Source organism: Phlebotomus papatasi, chromosome 2, assembly GCF_024763615.1.
Source record: "Phlebotomus papatasi isolate M1 chromosome 2, Ppap_2.1, whole genome shotgun sequence".
Lineage (NCBI taxonomy): Eukaryota > Metazoa > Arthropoda > Insecta > Diptera > Psychodidae > Phlebotomus > Phlebotomus papatasi.
In genome coordinates, this window is record NC_077223.1 from 32,650,258 (window position 1) to 32,678,174 (window position 27,917).

At 34.6% G+C, this 27,917-nt stretch overlaps 4 protein-coding genes across 4 annotated transcripts in view; 2 read left to right on the plus strand and 2 right to left on the minus strand.

The window, feature by feature from the left end:
* LOC129803500 (transient receptor potential cation channel subfamily V member 5) lies at positions 1 to 11,946 on the plus strand. The gene is made up of 4 exons (XM_055850103.1): positions 1 to 799; positions 2,963 to 3,887; positions 10,852 to 11,112; positions 11,172 to 11,946. The coding sequence occupies exons 1-4, from the start codon at positions 72 to 74 to the stop codon at positions 11,772 to 11,774; spliced, it is 2,517 nt and encodes an 838-aa protein (XP_055706078.1). The 5' UTR covers positions 1 to 71; the 3' UTR covers positions 11,775 to 11,946.
* Positions 6,629 to 7,619, minus strand: LOC129803532 (omega-amidase NIT2-like). Its single transcript, XM_055850164.1, has 2 exons — positions 6,790 to 7,619; positions 6,629 to 6,732 (listed from the first exon to the last, which is right to left on the minus strand). Exons 1-2 carry the CDS (start codon positions 7,517 to 7,519, stop codon positions 6,638 to 6,640), a joined length of 825 nt encoding a protein of 274 aa, XP_055706139.1. The 5' UTR covers positions 7,520 to 7,619; the 3' UTR covers positions 6,629 to 6,637.
* LOC129803511 (BAG domain-containing protein Samui) lies at positions 11,805 to 27,831 on the minus strand. Its single transcript, XM_055850121.1, has 3 exons — positions 27,074 to 27,831; positions 21,322 to 21,796; positions 11,805 to 17,779 (listed from the first exon to the last, which is right to left on the minus strand). The coding sequence occupies exons 1-3, from the start codon at positions 27,212 to 27,214 to the stop codon at positions 16,689 to 16,691; spliced, it is 1,707 nt and encodes a 568-aa protein (XP_055706096.1). The 5' UTR covers positions 27,215 to 27,831; the 3' UTR covers positions 11,805 to 16,688.
* Positions 27,819 to 27,917, plus strand: part of LOC129803524 (dual specificity protein phosphatase 15) — a 34,488-nt gene continuing 34,389 nt past the window's right edge. The window contains exon 1 of the mRNA XM_055850150.1: positions 27,819 to 27,911. The gene's annotated coding sequence lies outside the window, so the exon portion shown is untranslated. The remainder of the gene's footprint in view (positions 27,912 to 27,917) is intronic.

Here is a 27,917-nt window from a genome sequence, read left to right on the forward strand (position 1 = left end):
AATCGTCTTTGGTCAGAGGAGTATTTGGTAATGTGTTAAAAGTAGTGCAAAAATAAAATATTTGATCCACCATGGGAAATACGGAAAGCAATGTGACCAGTGGTGTTAAGAAGCAAGCTGGAACGTCCACGCAGGAGTTGTACAAATTTGTCAATCTCAAGGGTGGTGGTCTGTTGGTGGACATGATGAAGAGGGCAGCACAGAGTAAGCAATTTGCAGAAATTGATCATGCCATCAAGACCAAAGTGGAGCCATTTCTGTACAACAAGGGCGCAGGAAAGTGGATTCCTGTGGCTTCTCTAGTTCTGCTGCGTAACCGTGAGCGTCCCAGACACAAACAATTGCCCGAGATACGAGTAATGGAGAATCCCGATGAGGACTTTGATATTGCCCAACACTGTCCTGAAGTCAGTGAGGCTGAGTACTATACCAACATGGAGGCCTATCGGGATGTTTGTTGGGATATTAAGGAGAGAGGTGCAGTAGGGGAAACTATATTGCATTTATGTCTTCTCAATGCTACATCGCTTCATGCTGATCTGGCCAAGAGACTTCTACGCTTCTATCCCAAGCTCATCAATGACATTTATATGTGCGATGAGTACTGGGGTGAGAATGCCCTTCACATTGCTATTGTGAATGAGGATCCGGCCATGGTGAAGTATTTGCTCGATGCAGGAGCAGATGTCAATGAGCGTTGCTGTGGCAACTTTATGTGTCCTGAAGATCAGAAAGCATCGCGATTTGACTGTACGGACCACGAATACGTTGGAGTCCTTCCAATGACCAACTACGACGGGTAAAGTTCAGATATCAATAGAGCGACTCACCAGAGTAGATATTTTACATTTTATGACATTTTTATGATCCAAATCTTTCCCTGATATAATAAAGTAATACTTAAAGCTATCTATAAGTGCTGCCTGAGTTCCAGTATATTTGGGATTGATTTTAGAAATTGTACGATTTTTTATAAAAATTTTACAGAATCAAATCAAGAAACCTTCTGGATTGATTTTAGAAACTTAAGACTTAATTTTAGAAGCTTTGCAGGATTAATTATATGAACTTTTCCGGTTAGTTTTAGACACAGAACCCTTAAGCTTATATTTTCAAAGATCGATTTTAGAAAACGCGCACCCTTAAGCATAAAGAAAAAGGTTAATATTATATATCAAATACCAACTGCCTCAGCATGAACGACCTTAGTTGTGTGTAAAATAACACACATAAACCAATCACAAAACGGTTTAGATTGCGCTCAAAAACACGAACAGCCTAAACATAAAACGGTTCAGATTACGCTTAAAATCACGCACAGCTTAATCGTAAAACGGTTGAGATTGTGCTTGAAATCACGCACAGCTCAATCATAAAACGGTTAATGCAAAGTTCAATGATAAAATGATTAATATGCTTAAAATCACGCAGAGCTCAATGATACAACTGGTAAAATTGTGCTTAAAAAAGCGCAAGCGTGATTCTAAGCGTATTGATCATTTTATGATTGAGCTGTGCGTGATTTTAAGCGTATTATCGGTTTTATGATTGAGCTGCGCGTGATTTTAAGCGCATTAAGCGTTTTATGATTGAGCAGTGCGTGATTTTAAGCGCATTAACCGTTTTATCATTGAGATGTGCGTGATTTTAAGCGTATTAACCGTTTCATGATTCAGATGTCCGTGATTTTAAGCGCATTAACCGTTTTATGATTGAGCTGTGCGTAATTTTAAGCGCATTAACCGTTTTATGATTGAGCTGTGCGTGATTTTAAGCGTATTAACCTGAACCGTTTTACGTGTGTGCTGTGCGTATTTTCATGCTCAATCTGAACCATTTTATGATTGACCTGTGCGTGTTTTTAAGCGCTTTCCGAAAAACCGATCTAAGAATTTCTTGTTCTTTTAGAATATGATATACAAAAAACGTAATTGAACTTCATTTCATCCTTATACAATAACTTCAATTCATTCCTTCTATCAATTTTTTCAACGTCAAATGGTAAAGAAAAACATCTCAAATTATTTTACAGATAATGTGTTTAAAAAATGGTAAATAAAAAATCTTTAGTAAAATTAGCGAAGAGTTCTATGTAGTAAGATCAAATTAAGCAACACTAGTACGCTTTTCTAACTCCTTTAGCAGCTTTTTAAATCATTGGAGGGCTAAATGGTACTTTCCTCTCTGTGGGATTCGAGCAGAAATAATTGAAACAGTAGGAGAAAGTGGTCTGCATTTGAATGCGGCAGCCTTTAGACATTTATTTTTCTCCCTTATTTCCCAAACCAAAAATTCTATTTTATTAATCGAAGTTAATAGAAAATAGTTAGTTGTATTGATTATAGTTTAGAGTATAGAGTTTTTTTCTTTGGAAAATAAGAGAAAAATTGAAATATTCAAAGGCTGCCGAATTCAAAGTTAGGCCACTTTCCCCTAAAGAAATTTACTTTTCGGTTGGTTAATATCAAAATTTCCTACAGATACAGAAATTACGCTTTAGAAATAAAGTGCGTAAAACATTAGTTTTTCATATGCATTTTGCAGATAAACTAATACATTCTTAATAAATATTTAAAGAAAAAAAAAAGATTTTCGACCAAAGTGTTTGCTTCGAATTTGTCAATGTGGGTGATGTTAGTGTAAAGGGATATTTTTATATATGTAACTGGATTCCAAACTTTGAATGTTTTTTTTTACAGCTATAGAAATTATATTGGTTTTCATTTTACATGAAAAAACATTTTTTAAACAAAATTCGGAAATATACAAAAAATATGCAAAAATGCAAATATGCAAATAAACATGAAATATGTCAAAATATACATTTTTAAATAGGGTTTATTAGAACCACAAGAGCCCAATTCGTGATGATAAAGGGTCAAATAGGGCCTGAGAACGCTTAATAAAAACATGCAAATACATATTTTGGCCAGGTCTATTCATGTGGAATTTACCATTCCAGGTATGTCTATTGGGGAGAGTATCCTCTCAGCTTTGCGGCTTGTTTGGGTCAGGAGGAGTGTTATAGATTGGTTTTAGCACGGGGTGCTGATCCTGATGCACAGGATACCAACGGTAATACCGTGCTCCATATGTTAGTAATCTACGAAAAAGTCACCACCTTCGATATGGCATACGAAGTGGGATCTACTCTGTCCATCCGGAATCAACTGAAACTTACTCCTCTCACCCTTGCTGCCAAATTGGCTCGCGTTGAGATGTTCTTTCACATCCTCAACATTGAGCGTGAAATCTACTGGCAATTGGGTAGTGTTACATGTGCAGCTTATCCCTTATCGCAAATTGATACGATTGATGTCGAAACTGGTCATATCAGTAAAGATTCCGCCCTAAATCTCGTGGTATTCGGCGATAAAGATGAGCACTTGGAATTGATGGATGGAGTACTCATAGATTTGTTAAAAGTCAAATGGAATACCTTTGTAAAGAGTCGTTTTTACAAGCAATTCTACCTCTTTGCCATCTACTTCATGGTCAGTCTATTTAGTTTCATCCTGCGTCCTGGACCAGCTCTAGAGGACGATGATGACGATGAAAAAATTGTACTTGTGGGAAATCAAAGAAATATCACTGCCATACGTGAAATGTACAGTGACTTAGCAAATGCGACCTTCATCTTTCTCAATGAATCAATCTCCGAATTGATCGGAAATACAAGCCATGTTGATACGGATCTTGTGTTTATCAATAAGACAAGTACTTGGTGGAATACATATGGAGAGTGTCCATTAATGAACTTTGAGACCCAAGAGAGTAAATTCAGGATTATTTCGGAAGTTCTACTCCTCGTGGGAGCACTTCTTTACATCCTGTCGGCCCTCCGAGAAAGCCGTTTCCTCGGCTACAAGATGTTTATTGAGAATTTGGTAAGTAAACTTACCAAAGAATTTGGTAACTTTAAAACCTAAATGTAAATTCTTAAATTTCTTGAAAAGTCTCTAATGAAACTAATTTGAAGATTTTGTAGGAAAAAATAATTTTAGTTCATATTTATTTATACTTAATTTAGAGTTGATAAAGATTCATTGACTTTTCTCACTAAACTATCTATATTTAGAAAGAATAGTTCTTAACTTATTTGAGTAGGGTTGTTTGATTTTTGATCTTGAAATACTGTAGAGCGTACGTCCTATTCTACACATTTCAACCCAGTCGCCGATCGTATTTCACCAATCCTAATCCTTTATTCCTTCAACACGTCCAATCCTTACCATCATTATGGGTGCTCAAAGGTTGCTTTGGGGCTCTTGCTGTTAGGTAATTGTTCTCAGTGTTCAGTGAGTCAGCATCAGTCACCGTAGACTGTTCACTCTCATGAAGTGAATATGGGTAGTACGAGCAGCTTCAGCTCCCCAATTTTCCTTTAGATTGTGGAATTTTTTATTTAGTTGAACATTATCAGGGCTTTTAAAATGTCTTCGACACACCTTTTTTCCTCATAACTTTAACACTTTTTAGGTGCAAAAATATATAAACATTTTTTAATGTTAATTTTACACCTTTCTAAGGGTAAAATTAACATGAAAAAGGGTAACTTTAACCCCTAATACACCTAAAAAGCATAATATTTACACCGATTTCGGATCAATAATACAGGGTAAAATAAACATTTCTGGAATGTTATTTTAACTTTTTCGGATTTCTCTCAGTCAGTGCAGTGATGAATGAAGATAATTAAATTAAACCGAGGGATTATTCTTTAATTTCGCGACCGAGGCACCAACGTGTATTCTAGAACTCGCGGGAGAATTGTAATTACTCTTTGGAGGGCAAACTCCAGCACAATCCCAAACGCACTCTGACGATCATCGAGGGACTGAAAAGAATAGACATGCGCATAGCCCTCCTCAAGACATTACACCTAAAGTAACGACTTCTATCACAGCGAGCATAGATACAAGGGTTACTGTGACTATAATACTATACTCTATTTAGAGTAATTTTTAAATGGGAAGCTGAATATTTCTTCCATAATCACCTTTGATCGGAAGAAAAACGCCATCTTGGATTATGCAAGATCATAAGTGAACCACTCTGGAGGGCCTATTTCTCATCTGATTTGACCAAATTTGGATTTATTTAAGAGGTATTAAAATTCCAAATCCGACTGCGTAGGAGGTCCCAATCGGTGGAAAATCGGTAAATTATCGATAACAGTTACGGTGTTTGGTGTTCTGACTCATCTAAAATGCAAAAGACTTTCGATCTTCGATGACCCCTCCTATAATAACACTATCTCGAGAGTAATCTTAGTCTTTTCTCACCCTTCCTCCTCAATCGCTCTTAATCATAGTGATAGTGATTAATCTGATAGTGATATCAGATCAATCCCCCCACGCCCTCTCCCCTTTCGTGACTTGGAACACCCCCAAAATTTTGTTTTCTCAATAATTCAGTCCCTATGGCATCGATTACAATAAACTTAAATCCGCTCCTGACTCGAGTTTAAAAATTTAATCTTAATTCTGATTTTTTAAACGATTTTTCTTCGCTGTTATTTGAGAAATCAAACTATTGGACTATTGCATAAAGTAAACAATACAGATTTGACAACTGAGAATCTACGAAGTGAAGTTAGCGTCGCCTATTGAAAAGAGATGGCGACACGTGGTAAAATCATTCAAATATATTACCACTTTTCGCCATGCCTCATTTTTATATTAATATAATATAAAAATGAAATATTAATTAACTAAATACAAATTTTATCTATTTTACAAGTGTAATTAAATATTCAATACGCAAATTATTTATCCAAAAAGATACATTTTGCTTGAAGAAAATTTAACGACACTTAGTATATTGGGTACGAAATATTGGATTCGATGCACTTGCTTAAAATATTACTCTAAAAAATGCTCAAAATCGTAAATTCAAAACGAATAATTACTATTTTTCGACTTTATACGTAGCAGCAGTAAAAATACAAGTAACTTTGCGGCTCATTTATTTCATAAATCGCGAAAAATAGCGATTTCATTATAAGTGGCGAAAAAAGGGGCACTGACGAGAAGTGGTGATTCTTCCCTAATAAGACCAAATATGGCTTCGAAGAATCGCGTTAAACCAATTTTATCTGTGTCTTCCGCCAAAAATAGTTTGTTTTACGCAATTCTTTATCTCCAAGATTCAATTCGTAATCGAATTTACGCATTGCGAGTTGCAAATACTCCAAGATAGCCCGTAAAGGACCTTAGCTACCATAGGTTTGTATAGGTCTTATCACTGGTCATATAATCGATTATAATAAATCTATCTAACAGTGAATGAATTTTTAATATTATATTATTTAGAAAATTTTGATTTAAGATAGTCCCAGGCAAGAACATTTTAAAAATGGTTTTAGTAAGTATGTTCGCACTAGTATTATTTTATAGTATAATTTTAATAATATTTTTTTTTCAAAATGAATAAGTCGGAAAATCTTATTTTCTTTAGTTCTTTTGATAATTCTGAAGTTTTAAAATAATTTAGGTAAACTGTTATACTAAATGAACGAACTCTTCTAAAATTAAATGGTTTCTTAAGATTTGGCGAGATGATTTATACATAGCCCGAACTCATAGATTCTTCTAATATAAGGTATTTTAGTATCTTTATTCACTTCCTTCATTTCCTATTGTTTTTTTTTTAGTATAGTTTCATATATATCTGTTCTCCTTTCCTCAAATGTCCGTCTCTTTGTCCTAGAATTATCACAAACGGTTAAGTCTGAAAGAAAATTTACCAATCAGAATCAATCGTTTCTTTTATAAATCACGATATTACCAATTGGCACTACAATAGCTTCCTCTCCAGCGCGAGCGCAACTTATAACGATTCCATTGGGATCAACTACGGCAGAATGACCCCAAGTCACGTACTCAGATTTTACATCACGCGCTGGTGAAATCATTGCCACGAAACTTTGCGTGTCCACGGCTCGTGCTCGTTGGCAGACCTCGGCAAAAAGTGAGCCTGTGCTGATTGGCCATGCTGCCGGGATTAGGAGCAAATTGCATCCGAGATTCCGGTAGATTCGCCACATTTCTTCAAAGTGAACATCGTAGCAGATTCCAATGCCCACTTTCGCTCTCCCAATTGCCACTGTAGTCAGATTACTTCCTCCAGTGAAGATTCCAGATTCTTTGACAGATGAGCAATCTCTCGAATCTCCATCTCCCATATGCAGTTTTCTATAGGTTCCCAAGAGGTTTCCTTCCGGAGACCAAAATGTGCAGGTATTATAAAGAATAGTTTGATCATCTGGATCAAGTTCGGGAATGGATCCTCCACAAATGAAGATTTTTAGCTCTTTGGAGAGATTAGAGAGACAAATACTTGTTTCACCATTTGGGATGGTTTCAGCATTCATCCTGAAATACTCAGTGACGTAGAGAGTATTGAAAAATTCCGGAAGACAAACAAGAAGTGGACGAGATTCAATTTTTTGTGCCACTTGGCAAATCATCTCGGAGGCTTTAGCGAGATTTGCCTGTTTTTCCCGCACAATGGGCATTTGAATAAGAGCCAGGTGCAATATTTCTATAAATTCATCACACTAATCAACATTCAGGAATTAATTATATCATTTCAACAATTTTAGAATACCTACCGCATTTAATATCGCACATTTTTACATCGAAATATACTCGACAATGATTCAAAAATGACTGAAGACTTTAATGCCTTTATCAAACAACTTATATTATGATTTATTGAAGTTGTTGTGAAAAGCAATTTCGAAATGTTATCGGATTTTTGTAGTAAGGCCTGGGGCATACTGACCGTCTAATTTTAACTGCTACTATTAGAATACGACACAGGGAGTTTAGGACAGGTAATTTAAGACAAAGCGATTTTTCTGCTCTTATCGATTTCTAAACTTATGTACTTATAAATAATCTTAAGTGTTATAAAAATTCGACAAAACCATTTGTGGTTAATATTTCATCTTGATCAATAATAAATGTCAAATTTATAAAAAAAATTACTTTAAATTACATTCAAGATCTCATAATGGTTCGTAATGGCTCCTGCACACCTTTTAGATCGGACAAATTTCATAAAGTCGAAATTCACATTCCTTTCTCCCTTAAAAGTTTTGCATAAGTCTATCTTATTCTTTTACACTCATGTTCTTCCTTTTAACATCACACCAAATTAAATTTAACTCAATCTAATTTGGAGTAGGAAAAAATGGGATAGAGTTATGCAAGTCTTTCGAGAAAGACAGGGACCCGAATTTTGCCTTCATGAAATTTTACCGATCTAAAAGGTGTGCCGGAGGTAACACTTTTTAATTTTCCCTTTGTCAACAATATTTAACCATTTTCATGTACCAAAAATATATTATTTAATATTTTGAAAATTGATTATTGACTATTTTTACCAATATACCTACAGTCGATATATTTAACTATTTTAATTCCAGTCTTTAAATATAAAGATTATATAAGGTAAGGGCTCATAATTTTGGACAGTCTGCTTATAAGCATGGATGTTCCAAGTTTAAAGTTCGATATTTTCAATACTAATTGACTTTTTTTGTTACTCTCTTTTCAGAAGGGTTATTTAGAAACTTGGCAAGGGTTTATTGTCCTTGTTTTTTACTAAAATTAGTTTTAATACGTTTAAAAATGAATTGATATGTAGAGGTGAATTTGACTCGAATTTTTGGACAACTTGGTTATTAATTTGGACAACTTGAGTGTAAATTTGTACAGCTAATCCACCTCAACAGGATGCCCATTGTTCTTCATTACATGAACCAATCTTACCAAGTCTTCTTCCTGTTCATGTAAGGGAAACGTAGAATGTCACAAGAAGCCCGGAAACTTTCCATATCATTCATTAAAGTCAGTTGATTTCAGTAGTCTAAGTTCGCTCGGTTTTGTGCATTCCCTGGCCTTTTCGGGAGCCTTGTAAGGCTTTTTTCACTACATATCGTTTGTAAAGATGATGCTCCTTTGTTTCTCCAGGCATTTATACTACATGATCATCACAAAAACTAAAACTTCACGATATTTCGTGAGAAAAACACCTGTCCAAAATAAGGAGTATCACCGCACTGGTGAATATCTTAGAAAATTTCCCATTTTTCACACGAAAAATCTAATTCACAAGGCAAATCTCACTTCAGATCAAATGTACAAATCATCACTAACGTGAATCAACTCAATTTTCAATGAATATTCAATAATATCACTGAAAAACAGCGAGGAAAAATTGTTAGTACTTCACCACAGCTAAATAAGACCGAAGTAAACACGAAGTTCTGTCATATTTCTCGTAAGCAATTGCTCACACTGAATTTTCAACAAAGCAATTTGAACTCAAATCACATTCAAAATTTAACATATTTAGTGTTAAAAACTTCCAAAAAGAACAAATATTTAGAGAGAAATCATTCATTAATCATTAAATATTTGAATAAAAATTTATCATTTTAGTCAAATTATTTTTAGTGTCCAATTTTATCCTCAAAGTGTCCAAAATAAGAAACTGGACAAAATTATGAGCCCTTACCCTATCGCTCCTTGGAAATTACAAGGGGTCAACTCATTTTTTTTTTGCAATTTTGAGATGATAACGCACTTAGAAAGAGAATTTAATAAAGTTTTAGATTAGAGGTGTGCAAGAAACCATTGAAACCGAATTAACGTCAAAATAAGTTTGTTATAGTAGCGTGACCATTGACGTACATGTTTCATTTGACGTTAATTCGGTTTCAACGGTTTCTTGCACACCTCTGTTTTAGATGATATAAGCCATTAAATGTCGTTATTAAAAAAGTTCTTCACAATATTAGTCCTTTTAATTGTTTGCGCAATTTTTTTTTGAAGTGAAGAGGCACATTAATCATTACGGATTTTGTGAAACAGTGGACTAACTCAAAAAATTTGATCCCTTCTCATTCTAAAATTTCAAGAAAATTTCTGCATGATTTAAAATGACAAGGAGCTAACTCGTTAAAAAAGATATTTTGAAAAGTTAAAATACCATTGATGTGGATGACTTCGCACTCCTGCTTTTTGTAAGCTTTCATTTAATTCTAGCGCTTAACCCATTCAGTCAATATACCAGAAATACTTAAGATAGAATGTTCGTATTTTGGGATTAGTTTCCTACAGATTATAGATGAATTTTTTGAAAAGAAAAAAAAATTATCCATTATGGGGGCGTGGGGAGCCTCTCTCAAACATGCGTCTTAACGGTCGCGGAATTTAAATTCTGTGCATTAATTCATTACAAACTCTATTGATTTGGATAGAGTAACTATCCAAGAAAACACATTGGCTACCAAAATTCAAATCAGGAAAGAGGAAACAGGCCAATTTTAACAAATTCGACAGGATGTCGAATTTTCCGTCCGCCATTTTGAGCAAAATTTTTGCATGACTTCACGCGAAGCGAGAAAAGAACAACAAAATGTATTCCCATCTCTGTCGGGCTATTTTTTCCAAGTAATTGAAGGACTAAAGTAGCTAAAAATCCATTCCCGACATAAATTAGAATATTAATTTCCCTGGAATAAATCATCTAATATCACTCAATTTGCGTATGATGTATAATACCATGGTAAGGAATGGGTTAAGGATGATTCAGAGACCACAAGCACAAGGGCATTTATAGGATGGTCTAAAGATCATCCTGAAGTACTAGAATTAAAGAAGAGCTTAGAAAAAGTAAGAGTTCAGGGTGCAACCACCTGCATCTACGGTACTACTCTTGTGATATCGTATATTTTAGGGTATATAGCATAAGTTACAAGTTTGAGCACTACTTCGCAATGCCTGAAACGCTTTACCGCCCATTTTTCAATCCCCAATCCTTTTTTTATCAATACAGATGACAGCACCTTCTCGGGTGATGTTCCTATTCTCCTGCTGCCTCATGATGGTCATGCCATGGCTGAGACTCTCGTGCTCAACTGAAATTGAGGATCACTTTATTGTGGTGATAATGCTCACCACAGCGCCGTACTTTCTCTTCTTCTGTCGCGGTTTTAAGACAGTCGGACCCTTCGTCGTGATGATCTATCGCATGGTGATGGGAGATCTCCTGCGATTTGTCTCCATCTACCTTGTCTTCGTGATGGGCTTCTCGCAGGTGGGATTGAGATCAAATTAAAACTCCAGGCTGGTATGTATTTTTGTGTGATTTTTCAGGCTTACTACATCATATTCCTGTCTTTCGACAATCCTTCTACACCAGAAGGTATCGATGATAGCCAGACTAATCCAGTTCCTTCACCTATGGAATCTTTCGTGGCTATGTTTCTAATGTCCTTGGGAAATTTTGGGGATTACTATCCCGCAATGGAGCTAACAAATCATGAATTAGAGGGCAAAGTGCTATTTGTGATTTTCATGGTAATTGTGGCGGTGCTACTGGTCAACATGTTGATCGCCATGATGGGTAATACGTACCAGAAGATCGCTGAAACGCGCAATGAGTGGCAGAGACAGTGGGCGAGGATTGTTCTGGTTGTGGAGCGTGGAGTTGCTCCAGCTGAACGCCTCAAGAATTTCAATTCCTACAGTCAGCCCATGTCAGATGGTCGTCGAGCCCTGGTATTGCGTCTGAATATGACAGATGACGACAAGGAGGAGATGAAGGAGATCATGGAGATGAAGCGTGTGCATGATCGTTTGTTCAAGAAGAGGAAAGTTGAGCGTGAAAAGAGATTCATGGATCGTCAAAAGCTCCGGGAAAAGTACACAACCACCAATTCGTCTCAAGAATATCTCACCACAAAGGCCGCCTTTTGAAGAACAAACTCTCTCCAAAAAATAGGTATATTTTTAATTTTTCTTTCATTTATTTTACTTTAGAAATTACACAAAAATTCAACAGTAGATCATGTTTTAAAAAGTACAATTATATAGCTTTAACTTGCTCTAAAGTGTGTGGTTTCTCAAATAAATTAAAATTAATAGTAAATTTGCAAATTATTTTCTCTTCTATTTTGCAATTGATGATGGCGAAATTTTACAGCATTATCGGTCTTGAATTGTGTTAAAGTGAAATCGAACTTTTGGACAATTCCATGGCTCTTGGGTGTTTTTTTTTTAATAAATTACGAAAGTCGAAGGAAGAAATTGGACGTCTTAGGAATTTGTTCAATTTGGAAAGTTTTAGATAATATTGTTTTTTTTTTTCGTTGAATCTTTGATAAATAACACAGTCTTTTTATTAAGAACTATGCAACTATCCCCCTAAATTCTTGAGTAACTTAACAATGCTTTCGTTTATATGAAAATTTAGGTCACGCCCCTAAAATGTTTCTTCTGACATTTTGAAAAATTTGATCAACAGGATGCCCTGAATATGTGAGGCGCTTATCAAAACTAAAGAAGGATTCTTCGAGGAGAACTAAATTTCATGATTTTATTCATGTTTTTTTTTTTAAATAAAATAAGGAATTAAAAATAATGAAATTGCTACAGTAATAAGAAGCAATTTGAAAAATAATAAAAGATATATGATAAAGTAGAATTTGGGCTGGAAATTTTGATATTTAAAGAAGAAACCCCTTTCAAAACAGATCACACCGGTAACCGTTCACAATCCGCACCAAAAATATTCCCTCGGCATATTTTCAGTTTTTCTGACTCTTAATAATATTTACTAATAGTATTTAGCTTATATTAAATGTTTATTAAAAGATTAGATCAGTTTTAGAATGTGGGGCTACTTTTGCATTTTTGTCCAAAAAGCTAATTTTTGACTGATCCTCAAATCATAAATTTTGTAGCTCATGTATTTTCTCAAATCTTGTTTAAAACTGTTCTTAGGTTTATAATGTGAAACTATTTCAGTCAATAGAACTGGATATTACAGCGTTTTCCCGGTCCAAACCAGGTGTATTTAATGTTTTGAACGGTAGTGTAAAGAATCACGAATTTGGATAAATTTGCTTTAAAATCAAACATGAAAATCGTCAACAAATTTTTTTCGCCCGATTGAAAAAGAGCCGATTGAGCGAGAGTCTACTGTACTGATAACTTCCCAAAACACAGAAAATTTCCTTTTGTCCCAAAGGACGAAACTAAAAACTTCAAAAAAACAGCGTTCTAATTTCATTGTTTTATTTAATAAAATATACTTGATTAAAATATATGTATGAAAGAAAAGATTTCCAAAGACAAAGTTTCCAAAAACCAAGGATTACCGAAGAAAAGATTCCAGAGAAAAACTGGGAATAACAAAATGGAAAAAAACAAAGATTCCGCAAACCGTGGAAAAAAGCATTAAAAGAGCCCCGAAAGGGGTTCTTGGTTCTAGGTTCCTTAGAACATTTGCGGTCTCTTGTCATAAACAGAAAGAGAACTTGGTAAGTTTGGCTCTCGATATGGTCGGGTATAGCCATCTTATTACAACGAATCAACTGTGCCAAATTAAAAAGTGTCCAAAATTACAAACAAGGTGTCCCAAATATCAGTCAAATGTATGTCTATTTTATTCACTTTTAGGGCAGAATCACATTTAGGGCAGAATCACATTGACAGTAAAATGCTCACCGTCACCGTCAAAGCCCTCACCGTATTTCGTTGATTTACGCATTTTCATTGCAATTCTTACGCAAATTTTTCATTACCGTATTACCTTATTTCATACTCGGTGGTACTATGTGAAAATAATATAAGAAAATTGAAGAAATGAAACGAAAATCGATAAACGGAGAACAAAAAAACTGTAAGAGAAATTAATCGTACAGTTTTTTTTGCTCACCGTTTATCGCATTTTCGTTTTATTTCTTCAATTTTCTTATATTATTTTCGTCTTTTTTTTTTTAACTATTTTTGTTTTTTTTAACTATTTTTAACTAGTGTTACCGAGTATGAGATAAGGTAATACGGTAATCGAGAATTTGCATAAGAATTGCAATGAAAATGCGTAAATTAACGAAATACGGTGAGCATTTTACTGTCAAAGTGATTCTGCCCTTAAACATAATAAAATTAATTTTAGAAAAGGCAAAGACGATAAACTGTTTAGTGATGTTCGAAATAATACTTCTGAAAAGGAAGTAGTAACAATAGCTTGATTTTGTATAGAAAATATTGTACTTTAAACTTAGAACATTGATGCTTATATGCGCCCTGTCCCAAACTGCAAAGACTATCCCTTGCTTTAAATTATTTTTTATTAAGTTAGATAGTAAGATTGTTTCCAATTTAACTCTTTAAGGACGAGAAGGTCAAAAATCGAGGGTCATAAAAAAATTTTTTTCTGACTTTTTAGAGCAAAATACAGCTTTAGAAAGCCGTAGGAAAAATTTTATTTTTGGGTCACGGGTGACCCAATCGTCCTTAAAGGGTTAATCACCGTACGGGATTCAATCAAGGATCGAACCGAGGGTCTCTCATCCACAAAGCTCATGCCTTCTGCATTTGCCTACTAATACTAGTACCAGGGATACTTTCAACAAATTCGAACCGATTGTAATAATCACACGGTGGATAATATAGGGTGGAGTAACCACTTATCGCCATGTTTAGGAAAAAGAGGAATTAATTCTATTATAACTTTTGAACTCTTATTATAAGATATCCCAAATTTGACACAAAATTACTTAGAAGTATTGGCTCTAGATTCGTGAAAACAATAGTCCTAGAATTTAACGCTGGACTTCTTAAAAAAACTGATTTTTATTAACAATGCAAAACTAACCACTTCGTCGCCACTTTTTACCACTTTTCGTCACTTCTCGTCACCCACTTGCAAAGGTCCAAACTCGACTATTTTAGGCAATGTTATAAAAAGGATACATACAGAGTTTCTTTTTCCTCGTAATCACGTTATTATTACTCATTTTAAATGATTTTCTTCACTTTTATCTGAGAAAACAAATTACATGTCTATTGCAGAAAGTAAATAATAAAGATTTGACAACTGAGAATCTACGAAGTGAAGTTAGTTTCGCCTATTGAAAAGAGATGGTGACAAGTGGTACTTAAAATAATTCCGGAATACTAAAACCTTTCGCCATGCCACATTTTTATAAAAAAGTAATATAAAATGAAATATTAATTAACTAACTTCAAATTGTATGTATTCTACAAGTGTAATTAAATATTCCATAGACAAATTATTTATCTAGAAAGGTATATTTTGCTTGATGAAAATTTGATGACATTTAGTTATATTTGGTAAGAAATATTGGATTCGATGCACTTGCTAAAAATATTACTCTAAAAAATGCTCAAAATCGTAAATCCAAAACGAATAATTATTATTTTTCGACTCTATACGTAGCAGCAGTAAAAATACAAAGAATCATTTATTTCCAAAATCTCGAAAAATAGCGATTTCAATATAAGTGGCGAAAAGTGGGGCACTAGCGAGAAGTGGTGATTCCACCCTCCGGAATAATTTCCTAAAACATGGACCATTTCCCTTTGTCTCCAGCAATCGCGGAAGAAGCTGATACTTTTTCTAATTCGGAATTTTGGCCTTTTCGGGATTTGGGCGTTCGGGATTTTGGCGTTCGGGATTATTGCGTTCGGAATTTTCAACAGGATCCAGATTGATATACTGAGAGAAATCCGAAAAAGTTAAAATAACATTCCGGAAATGTTAATTTTACCCTGCATAATTGATCCAAAATCGGTGTAAATATTACCCTTTTTAGGTGTATTAGGGGTTGAAGTTACCCTTTTTCATGTTAATTTTACCCCTAGAAAGTGTTAAAGTTCTGAGGAAAAAATGTTAATCTCATCCTCTTTTTTTCTCAGTGTGAAATTGATTCGTTTTATGATTTCTTAAAAAAGGTAATTCAAAGTTAATCTCCGCTCGTTTGGAACTGATTTATCTGCTAGATTTGAATCGATTATAAACCGTTATAAACTCAAAAACCAAAGATCAACCCTTTATGGACGAGTGGGACCCCGGTGTCCCAAAACCAAAAACATTTTTTTACTTATAAAGTATTTTGTCCTTTAAATAGTCCGAAAAATTAGTTGTTATTTTTGGGGCACCGGTATCCCATTCGTCTTTAAAGAGTTAAAGAATATTTTCAAAGTGTTTGAAACGTTTGAAATCTTGTCAAACTTTTATGCATAGAACCTTCCGAAAACCATGATTAAAATTAAAAAACAAAGAATAGGAATAAACAGAAAATATAGAAAAAAGTGTCAAAAATTTTAATTTTATTTAATCAAAGTATTTCCTATCTAGGGGGCATGTGACCATTCTTTCATAACGGAGCTCTCTCAACGGGTTCAGTACTATTTCCTTGCAAAATATTAGCTGCGTATTGTATTTATGGTATTTATTCTTGTTTGATTTTCTGCCAAGAATCACTTTCTCTTTGTCCAAAAAGTAGGTTTTCATCCCAGAATTCATGGACCGACATTGCGTGGGTGGATAAAAATGACAAAGATTCACACATTTATTGTATCTGGGAATTCCCCAGAGTAATCCTCAGACTCCCATGAAATTATTAATAAAATGTATCTCTTCGCACAATTCGTCAGAAGACCATTCGTACTCTCTCTCTTACTCGTTTTTTTTTTCTTTTCTGCGTGTTACCAAAAATAAACTCACAATATTTCTCTGTATAGATAAAAGCCTGAAGTTGAAGTAAATAGAAGAATTTTTTTTATGCTTATGTGCCAAATGTTGAGAAGAAAAAAAAAAGACCAAGGAGTGTGAATCAGATGAAAATTCCTCAGAGAGATTTACGTCTGTTGATTATCATTCTGTACCGTGGATTCTTTCTCATCGACATTGCTTTCCTTCTTGTTTACCTTCTTCACAACTTTCTTCTTCTTGGGCTTTTCTTCGGCATTGGCAGTTTTCTCCTCTTCATCATCCTTTGCGGGCTGTTTATCATTTTCCTCCTCACTCTTGGTCACTTCCTCTGCACGTGGTTCAATTGGTGGCAGAGGAATGGGAATTTTCGACTTGTCCACTTCTTCAGGAGCACTTTCAGCAACTTCTGGTGGCTTTGAATCATTCTCTGGTGTTGCTTCCTGCTGAATCTCGGGTTTACTCTCTTCCTGTGGCTCTTTTGAAGCATCATCAGCAGGTTTTTCTTCATTTTCCTGCCCCATCTTAGCCGTACCGTCAGCTTTCGCTTCCAGAACAGCCAAAGATGCTTGAATGCACTTGATGGCCTCACGCCTTGCCAATCTTATACTATCATTCCCCTGTGTATCAATAGTATCCAACTTGAGCAGATTCCTCGTCAGCATCTCATCCAGCCACAAATACTCCTTGTCTGCTCGTGAAGTTCCCTGAAATGCCTCCACTTTGAACATAAGTTCAAGCACTTCCTTCTGAATCTGCTGGATCTTCGCAATAGACTCAGCTGAGGGCGTTGGAGGTCCCTGAGGTACCTGAATAGGCACTTCCTGCACCTGAGGACTTGGTCCAGGCTGTGTTTGCTGAGCAGGAGGTGGAGATGTTCCCACATCCGCTTGAACTCCTCCCTGAGGCCTCAGTACAAATTTCTTCTGTGACACTCCTCGTTTTGGTGGCTGAGGAGCTGGTGGTGGAACCTTCTCACTCCGCTCCACAATTATTGGAATATGCCGGACATTTTGCGATGGTGATTGAGGAGGTGGTGGTGCCTGATGCACCTCCGGCTGTGGAGCAGCACTTTTAGTCTGTGTCTCAGTCGTTTGACCTTCTGAGTCTGGCGGGGCACTCTTGGCACGTTCAGCTCTCTCCTCTGGTGGCGATTTCTGCCCAAGATCCACCGTATTCCGCAGCCCATGCTGCTTCAGAGGTGCTGAACCATTTTCTGTTTGTGTTGATGCTTCTGGCACTAAAAAGAAATTCAATTAATTATTTTTTTTTTAAATTAATTTTGTTAGCATTATTGTATTTAGAAATTCTGAAGAAAAATCAGCTAGTTCCCGAATCTAACTGGATTTGCTGGATTACAAACAATTGCAGTATTTTACTGCTCGAATTCAAAAAGAGAGCAGTTATAAATCGTCTTTTTTTCAACTTGTTACTGTTTTGGAGCTTAAACGGTAAGAGATATCGACTACCAATCTTAGATGACCCCCAATAAAAAAAAACAAAATCTCTCGACGTTTTTGTTTTCCTCTCCCCACACTGACTGAGAGGAATCCGCTAAAGTTAAAATAACATTTCAGAAATGTTAATTTTACCCTGCATTATTGATTCGAGATCTGTGTAAATATTACCCTTTTTAGGTGTATTAGGGGTTAAATTAACCCTTTTTCATGTTAATTTTACACTTATAAAGGTGCAAAATTAACATTAAAAAATGTTGATATATTTTTACACCTAAAAGGTGTTAAAGTTACGAGGAAAAAAGTTAATCGCATCCCCTTTTTTCTCAGTGCACCCGTTCTCTATTCCCTCCAAAACTATGTTTTTTTTCAGTTTTTCTCAAAATTGGCCCAAGCTTTTTCAATGATTTGCGGATATGTTTTAGAGTTAGTTCAGGTGAACATTTCGCCCAAACATACCTATGACCGGAAAATTCGCCATTTTGAATTATTAAAGTTCAAAGGTCAACTACTTTGGAGGGTCCATTTTTCAATCGATTTGGTTAAATTTAGATTTTTTTGGAAAGGTATTGAAATTCTGAACCTGGCTGTATCGGTCTTCATCGGTAATGAACCGGTTAAGTACCGATTTTTGAATAATTTTACATCACCTGTAAGCAAAATTCCCTAAAAATTTTAATAATAATTTTACAGAATTCTAGATCAACATGTTCACTATAGTTCCTTATAAGGAAATTACAACAGTTATGAGGTAACATCTCGAAGAAGGCCCAAAATGAAATGATTTTTTGCGATTTTGTCAAAGACACTAATTACTAAATTTCGTAAATGAAAGAAATATTTTTTAGCAGTTTTTTTATGGGAAATTTAATTCTCAGCAACTTTATCTCAAACCATTTTTCTCTAACTTATTGAGAAATATATATTCTCAAAGATATTTATTTAAGAAGAATCTCTTCACTTTAGAAAAAGCAGAAAAGGCGAATTGGGACAAAGTGGTCAAGAAAGAATTGTGTAGTGCAGATTTTGTGTTGTTCTGCCCCATGCGTTCTGATACATTTTACCCTCATTGATCATTTAGGATAAAATCAAATAGATGCAAAATTATTTGGAATATCCTAAAACGGACAAAGGAGTTGTGTTAAATGGATTCAAAGGATTCAAATTATTTTAAAAACAATGCATAAATAAAACAGAAGAAAGTGCTCTCCCTTTGAAATTTCATGCCTTTGAATAATATTTCGAATAATTGTTCGAATAATTTTGACCTTTTCAAAATTTTGGCTTTCGGGATTTTGACCGAGACCCTAAATTATATGTTGTTTATTATAACAATAGTTGTGTAAAAACTTTGTGTAATTGTTAACTTTATTAGGTGAGATTCTTAACAATCTCGCCTACTATAATCCTAACAAAATTACATGTCTTTCGATCACGCCCAAACTTTGCCAAAACGTGTTTTGACACTTCCTGATCACGAATATAAAAGCCGTTCCCGTCCGCCCGCCCGTCCGACCGTCCGTCCGTCCGTCCGGTCTTTGGACCTTAATAGCTCCCAAAACTAAGAAAGATATCGATAGCCTCTATCTCCGGTTCTGATTAACATTTTGAGCTAAATTTTGGGTTTTTGGTTTCGTCTCGATGAGCACTTTCAGATGGAAGTTCAAAAAGTTACCACAGGTGGCGCTGTGATAGCGTCAAAATTCATCAAATTCATCATGGCGTGAGTGCGCTGTGGTTATAACAGAACCGGAGATATGAGGGGTCAAATTCACGAAATTCAAAACGTCATATCTCCGGTTATATTCAACCGATTTTGATGAGTGAGGGCTCAAACGAAAGATCACATCAAATGCTATAACTTTCTAGAACACTTGAACTTCGTGGAACCAGCACCAGGGGCGCCACAGTCGAAAAACCAATTTCAATACCACATAACCTCAATTATCTCGACTATCGCTGAACCGGTTTTGATGATAACTTCGACATAATTGTAGAGGACATTCGTGTCTACATTTCGTCCATACATAATTTTCCGCTCAGACTACGCTATCTCTCCGATTTTGCCGTTCAAGTGTAAAAAAAATTGACATTTCCCATAATAAGGCTTTAAAACCAATCAGATGCCAGTTTGACTACTTCTTCTCGACCAAGACACTTAAAATAGGGTTTTAAATGGAAAGTCTCACAAAATACAACAATTCTTTCATATAGTTGAAGTTCACCAAATGAACACTTGGGGCGCTCTGGTCGAAAAAATGAGTTCAGAAACAAACAACCTCAATTATTTCGGCTTCTGAATAATCAATGACATCAAGTTCTTCAGCAAAATTATAGAGAACTCTGGTCTACATTTTACCCATATATCACTTTTATGTCACTCCATCCAAATCCTTGATATTTTGGTTTAAATACAAAATTTGTATAATTTCAAGAATTTGATTCAAGATAACTGAATGGCGTCCCCCCACTTCAGCTCTAAATCGAATTTGCATGCACTCCGAGTTAGCTCACATTAAGAATCTCACCTACATAAGCCGGTTACGATTATCTGTCCCTTTTCTCTTGATTTTCGATAACCTGCCCCCCCCCACGTGTATTATTCAAAAATGTAGCATTTATCCTCGATATCTCAAAGATAGTTCAACTATTTTGTGTCAAGATATGTTTCAGAGATCTAGGAGAATATTTCGTCCATAAGGGTACGTGAGTAAAGGCCTCTACACATTGGGAGCAATTTTCGTCAAAAATTGCATTTTTGACAGAATTTTGAGGTTTCCACCTGCAGCATTGCATGCAATTTCCTTCAACAAAGCAATTTTTGACAAAAATTGCTTCCAATGTGTAGAGGCCTTAAGACATATTTTATTATTATTTCAAGAACGAAAGTTAAAACCAAAAATTGCGCAGTTTTAACAATATTATGATGCTAGATTTAATTCTTCATTTTGTCGCAGATGATGCAAAAGCATCACCAAGTTAGCAATTCATGTTTGAGAATGAAGAAATTATAAAGGATCAAAATCCAATTATTTGGAATTGATGAAGTAAAAGTACAGTGCTGAAATTTTGAACAAGCCTAAATCGTTTCAAGTCGGTAATAAATCTTCAGTGAGTGGATAATTAAATTGAGAATTCAATTAAAATTGCTTCTATTCTACGCAATTTTAGGGTGATTGTGAGTAATTTATAAACCAATCTCAATAGGTAAAGCAATTTTGCTTGCCAACCTTTCCGCAAAAATGATTCTTCTTAGTCTGATTTTTGTGTCTCAAGTGTGGGTAAATTTCACACTTGATATAAATCAAATAGGTGTGTTGTTTACCTGTGTGTGATGCTCCCTCGATCGTGGGTGGGTCCTCATCTGTTTGCATCGCTGCGTCACAGAAACGTGGCTTCTCTGCAGTCTGCGGGGGCGCCTGACGCGGTGGCGTAGGATGTTGATGCATGGTGGGCATTGGTGGATGATGAAAACCAAAATCGTCTGGAATATACTGTCGAAATTCCGCTGGGAAATAATCAAAGAAATCACTTCTGGCCCCATGATCACTCGGCTGGCGTTTTCTCAGTGTAATCCTTGGCCACTGAGCAGCTTCGCTCCAGTGAGGATCGAATTTGCTGAAAAAACTATCATGTGGATCTTCCACAAAGCCACTGTCTTCCTCTTCCTGGGCCTGATTTGAACCACGGCGTTTTCTTGGCGCACCAAAAGTTACATTCCACGGATTGCGCATCCGATTGAGTCTCGATCTGAGAGCGGGATTTGTGAAAAAGTCTCGTGGATCATCCATGTCAAAGTCCTGTAAAAAGTGAATTGATTAAGATATTTTAGGATGGAGAGCTTTTCTTTATCTCACACAGAGTTTAAACTTGGAGTATTGAAATAATATGTTTATTTTAAGAGTCGATAAGGCCTTACTCATCTGTTTCTTTATACAATTATAATTTTATATTGAACCAAAAAATGAGTTATCATTGAAAAATAAAATCGAGAACATTTAAATCAGATAAAATTAAGGATTATTTTGAAATTTAAGGTCTTGAGTATTGGAAATTTTTGATAAAAGAAAGTTTTTTTGAGAAATTACATTTAATAATAAATGTTAGTACCGTAAATACGAGTAACTGTGTCCTCCAGGACTAACTCCCCCTGCTTTTTGTAAGCTTTTCTTCAATTATAGCACCTAAGAATGTCTTCACCGATCGGCGGTCATGGTAGATCGGATCGGTGTAGACCATCCTTCCCTCCTTTCCTTACGCAAAAATGTGGTATAGTAAAATCAAATTGATTCGAAATTTATTTAACTTACTTTAAATGTTTTCGTATTTGTATAAAACAGTTTATTATTATTACAAAACATAGAGCTTAGTTTAGCCTTATATGCCTTAAAAAAATTAATTTAATAAGTTAATAGAAATTTAAACTTAAAGCTTCGAGATATTTGAAGTGTATTATGCGATCATTGTAAGTTTTAAAATTAACCCATTAGTGGGATAGCAAAAATGTTCATTTCTCTTATATTTTTCAAATTCTTATTTCTCTTTTGAGTCACCCGTAATTACGGTACATCTGCCGCAACTTTAGAATGTAGACTGTAAGAAACGGACTAATAGATTATTTTCCTAAGAAGGAAATCAATTAAATTCCAAAATTGAAGTCAAATCAAGTTTTCTCAATCCATGAATTTTTTCATTGTTCATCAATAAGAAAAATAAAATTTAATTAACAGTTCTTTAGGTCAGGATAAATTTCATAGTCAAGAATTGAAGTAGATAGTATGTAGTGATGAAGTGTACAGTAAATGAAAAGATAAATTCTTAAATATCATCAGTGAAAAGCTCAATACGGTGACTTCCTTTTTGTGAGTACCTACATCTTAAACATTCCTTTTTAGTTGTTTGTCTATTTAGGGTTTTTATGGAAAAAGCGCTCTTTCACAAAAGAAAAAGGATATTATTTATATTTTTATTTTTTGGTGGGTCTAACGGCGTTATCACACTTGCACATTAAAATTTTAATGTCATTCACATTAATTGTCGCTCGTGAGCGTCCAAATATATTATTTGTGTCTTTGAGTCACTTAATATTTGGGGTTTTTCTATTTATTGATAAAGAAGTGGACTTGGCCTGCAAAAATAAGTTTAAGTTTACCTAAAGCATAAATATTTTTCACATTAAAAAATTAATGAGAAAATCACATTAATTTTTCGCATTTATGCTATAAATCAATTTATATCAAATTTTGCGGGTAAAGTCTACCTTTTTATCAACAAATAGATCAAATTTTGAATATAAAATGATTCAAACACACAAATTATACTTTTGGACTCTCACTAGCGACAATTAATGTGAATCACATTAAAATTTTAATGTGCAAATGTGATAACACAGTAACAGAAATAAACATTAATTTGATAACGAGTTATACGAGCTTCAGACCTAAGGTTCAGCCGTATGCATTAAACTCCCTAATCCCTTATCAAATAAGATTTTTTCAAAAAATGTTAGCTTAGGATTCGACACTAAGGGCAAATAATTTAATAAATTTCCAAAAATAAATAATATTTCTTATTCTTAAAGATTTCGGGGTATTGAGGAACTGGAATAAACCGAAAAACGGAAACCCTGAATTGGGGAACTCTTGAAATAGGGCTCTTTCCACTATTTTTAAATGGAATTGAACTTAATTAATTTAGCTCCACGAACCAAATGTAAAGCTAAATTTAATTCAAATAATGTTTCGTTTCATTTAATAATAGGTGAAAAAATCCTTATTTTAATGGTACTCCAATTCAAAGGTGCCCACTTATCCTTATCCATAAAAAACAGTGTAAGATATTGTAGCTTCGTACATACTGAATTTCGTGGCATACACATCCACTATATACTTATTCCATTTTATGAAAGCTCATTTTATACTGTATTAAAAGTAACTTTAGGTTTTTCGAATGAGTGCTCTCTGCCTAATCTTTATTCTGAAGTTTGACCGAATATTACCGTATTTCTTTAGTCTTGGTAAGTCCATAGAAAATATATAAAATCGGTTTCAACAGTTGCCTAATTTGTTTTATTAATTCCGAGGTACCCAGGATATTAGCTTTAACAGTCTTTAAATTTTTTTGTGACGAAAAATAAGGTAAAGAAATTCATAATAATAATGTTTTTTTCTTAATTTAAAATAAATCAATAAATTAATCTTTCTGATTGAGTAATTTCTTTAATCCCTTCTTAAAGGGGGTTGCCTGAATTACAAACCCTAAAATTAACAAGATTAACTATTTTTTTTTATTCCTTAAACTTTTAAAACTGTTTTTGTTGTGTGCCTTTTTAAAGCAAAGAAACGACTATGCTTTTGATGTTTTGCTATAAATATTTTAATACATTACTAAAATGCGTGATTAAATTGTTTGGAATTAAATGAAGAGAGGGGTAATGCAATACATAGCCTATACTCCTCAATTCCTATATGTTCACCTCCAAGTGGGCCAGATGCCTGATAAGCTCCGGTATACTTAGGTGAGTGATAGAATTTAGAAGAGTGGGTAACCAACCGAAGAATCAACAACCGTGGGATGTCACAAAACCTGAGGCTAACGAACAAGGGATCTGGTTCTTCTAGAGAAGGTTGGGCGAGGGGCTAACAACCCCCCCCCCCCCCCGTAAAAGCCTGATTGTTACGAAAACTCGCAAGATGCCTCGGATAGGACGGACTTTAGGGCAATGATCTATGCAGGGAGCTGGTAAAGTCGCCAGGTGTGTTAAGTATTTAGTATAGTGGAAATCACTTTCTCAGTGATCGAGTTATTGTCAGAGATCTGTGGGTTTAGTTGGGTATATTTTCATTAAAGATTTAAACGGATGCACCAGACACTCTTCCATTATTCGAGGACAATTCAAATTGTTGAGTAAAAAACTCCAAAAAATTATATTGTCGCATACGGATGGAGTTTCCCCTCCGAAAATATCACTAATTTAGTTCAACTAGAAAAGAATTTAATACTGAAGAGGAAAGTCTTGATTCGTTTCACTTGGTCAGTAAATTTTCTTTTTGGAATATTTCTCGCCAATTTGATAAAATCGTAAAAATGAGAAAAGTAGAAAACACATTTCAAACTTTTCGATATTAGCCCGACGTTTGCAAACCTGATAGGTTCTCCTTTTCTTGCGTCTGTGTATCTTTGAAAGTACTTATTTCAAATGTGTCAATTTAATTCATTCATTGCTTTTCAGTTTGCACTCTTGATTCTGTTGAATTTGTAATTTAGGAAACTCCCTTAATAAGGCTTTTGAAAAATTGATAGTTTTCCGCAAATCCTTCTTTTCTTGTTAATATTCATTTAAAAACTTTCGAAAATTAACATCATTTTATTCTAATGTAATGCCATATGTTTTTAAGCTGAGTCACTTTCATTTTAAGGAAAAAAGAATCTAACAACAATTGCAAACACGTTTATTTTAAACAATAAATTCAACAATATGGATAAATAAAGGAAGATTGTAATATTTTTTGAAAGCTGAAATTTTTTCATTTCAATCCTGAATTTTTAGAAAATTTTAATTTTCATTTTATGCAATATTACAGTACAGTATTATTTTTGTAAAATTGCTGATAAATTGTTATAAAACAGTGAAAAGGATTCCTTCTCTAGCGTGTAACAGCTTTTCTTTGTTAATAGTTTCGGGAAACTAGAAGCGCTAGATTTTTTTCCTTTAAGATTTTTCATACGTAGAACATAGGGTAAGAGCTCATAATTTTGACCAGTTTTTAAATTTGGACACTTTGAGCATAAAATTGGACACTATAAATAAATTGATTAAAGTTATGTATTTTTATTCCAATATTTGATGAATAATGAATTCTATCTTAATGTTCTTTTAGGAACAGGAAGAGGACTTGGTAAGATAGCTTGTTGAAATGGAGAGCAATGGGCATCCTCTTGAGGCGGATTAGCTGTCCAAATATACAGCCAAGTTGTCCAAATTTATAGCCAAAAGGTGTCCAAAATTCGAGTCAAATTCACCTCTACATATCAATTCATTTTTAAACGTATTGAGATTAATTTTAGTAAAAACAAAGACAATAAACCCTTTCCAAGTTTCTAAACAACCCTTTTGAAAAGAGAGTAACAAAAAAGTCAATTAGTATTTAAAATATCGCACTTCAAACTTGGAACATTGATACTTATGAGCACCTTGTCCAAAATAATGAGCCCTTACCCTATTCCACAATGCAAAAGTTCTAAATTTGAATACTTTGGTAGTCTTAATTTAAATTGGTAATCTACTTCCAATGTCCTAGACAGACTTACAGAATCTGATATGAATGTAGTCTAATCATGATTTTAATTATAATTACGTTAAAGCCTCTTCTTAGCTTAAACCGTAGATATGTCCAGCACAAATGAGCTAATGGGTTAATTTCATCTCCAGAACCATTTTAGAAAAGAAGCCATGATGTTTTTAAAACAATAACAGAAATTTTGAATGATTATAAGTGTTTCATCAAATATTTCACCGCTGAAATATTTTTTGTCTACAACTTTAGATAAATACAGAAGCTCTCAAGTGATCTTCTTCAATCGTATTATATTTGTTTTCTTGTATACATTTGCTTATATAGCTCTCCCGACAGAAACCACAACAGTTGTTTATTTAATTGTTCACTGAAAATTTTCAAGAGATGTGGGTATATTGAATTGAGTATTAAATTTGCAAAACCCACTCTCAAACATCTTTAGTTAGTTAGCAATATTGTCACTGTCACCAATAAATTGACTAACCCCTTTGGCAATGACTCATTTGAGACAATCTCTTGCTATCTTTTTACTCTTTTCACGCCATTTTCCACGCCGTGTGACCCAGAAAATTCCACAATTTCTATTAATAACAATTATGAGAAGTGACTCTTCTCTTCGAATTCTCTCGCACTTTTTTTCATTAACCACCCGCAGGAGTTTAAAGTTTAAACTGTTCTAATATCTACCAAAAAGACAAAAGATTTTTCTTAGCCTTGAGTTGTCTGCATGATCGTGCTGTTATATATAGTAAGAATGTTCTTAACAAAAGGTGTACTTACATAGAAAGGATATCTGGGATTTTGTTGATGCTGAGGATTATTATTTCCATCTGTTGGAGCTGAATTGGTAGCAGTCTGTGGATGCTGTTGTGCACTATTCCCTCCACCACCATTGCCAGAATTTATCACAGACGATTTCATCTTGTCTACACTTTTTTTTTCTATTTAGAAATTATCTTTTCCGTTCTAATCTAAAAAAACACTTTTTTCTCTGTGATTTCACAATTTCTCAGCCTTTTTTTTATAATACACTTTCAATTGCGTAATAGCGTTCAACGACAAAAAGAAATGTGAAAAAGGCAAAATTCACAAAGATCACTGATCACAAAATGTGAATGTTCAGTAATAAATTCAACTTTATTCAGTGTACATGGAGATATTTGTTAAATTGTCTTTTTAAATCACTTCAATGTAAGCACTTTTCCATATCACTTTTGGGCACTTTGTATAGTGGAAATTTTGGCGATCGTTGCGAGTATTAAACATATATCCACTTTGATCACTCACCACTGGTGGAGTGTGTAAGAATATCAAAATCTAACTGCGATCTCACGACGAAACAGACATCAGATTTATAAATAACTGCAGAAAATAAGTGATCTTCAGACACATTCGCGATCACTCATGCCAGAGACGGCGATCGTGGCCAAATAATCCGTCTTACTGGCGTCCAACATCACTGAAGCCCAATCCGTATGATCTCCCCCTCGCTCTCAGTCTCTTCTAGATTGATCGAGAAACTTCCCAATTTGGCACTCTTTAGGCAAACATCGCGCAGGCACTTACAAGCATTTTAGAGGTGAACATGTTCGAGGGCGACACACCAAACAGAAGATAGGTGAGT

Bases quoted from the DNA above. Each gene is read 5' to 3' on its own strand.
- LOC129803511 (XM_055850121.1), bottom strand. From the start codon at position 27,214: ATGAAATCGTCTGTGATAAATTCTGGCAATGGTGGTGGAGGGAATAGT. The intron at 21,797-27,073 runs GTAAGTACACCT...CACTTTTTACAG, and splicing joins ATCCCAGATATCCTTTCTAT to GACTTTGACATGGATGATCC. The intron at 17,780-21,321 runs GTAAACAACACA...ATTTCTTTTTAG, and splicing joins CGAGGGAGCATCACACACAG to TGCCAGAAGCATCAACACAA.
- LOC129803532 (XM_055850164.1), bottom strand. From the start codon at position 7,519: ATGCCCATTGTGCGGGAAAAACAGGCAAATCTCGCTAAAGCCTCCGAG. The intron at 6,733-6,789 runs GTAATATCGTGA...ATTTTCTTTCAG, and splicing joins AGCTATTGTAGTGCCAATTG to ACTTAACCGTTTGTGATAAT.
- LOC129803500 (XM_055850103.1), top strand. From the start codon at position 72: ATGGGAAATACGGAAAGCAATGTGACCAGTGGTGTTAAGAAGCAAGCT. The intron at 3,888-10,851 runs GTAAGTAAACTT...TTATCAATACAG, and splicing joins AGATGTTTATTGAGAATTTG to ATGACAGCACCTTCTCGGGT. The intron at 11,113-11,171 runs GTGGGATTGAGA...GTGATTTTTCAG, and splicing joins TCGTGATGGGCTTCTCGCAG to GCTTACTACATCATATTCCT.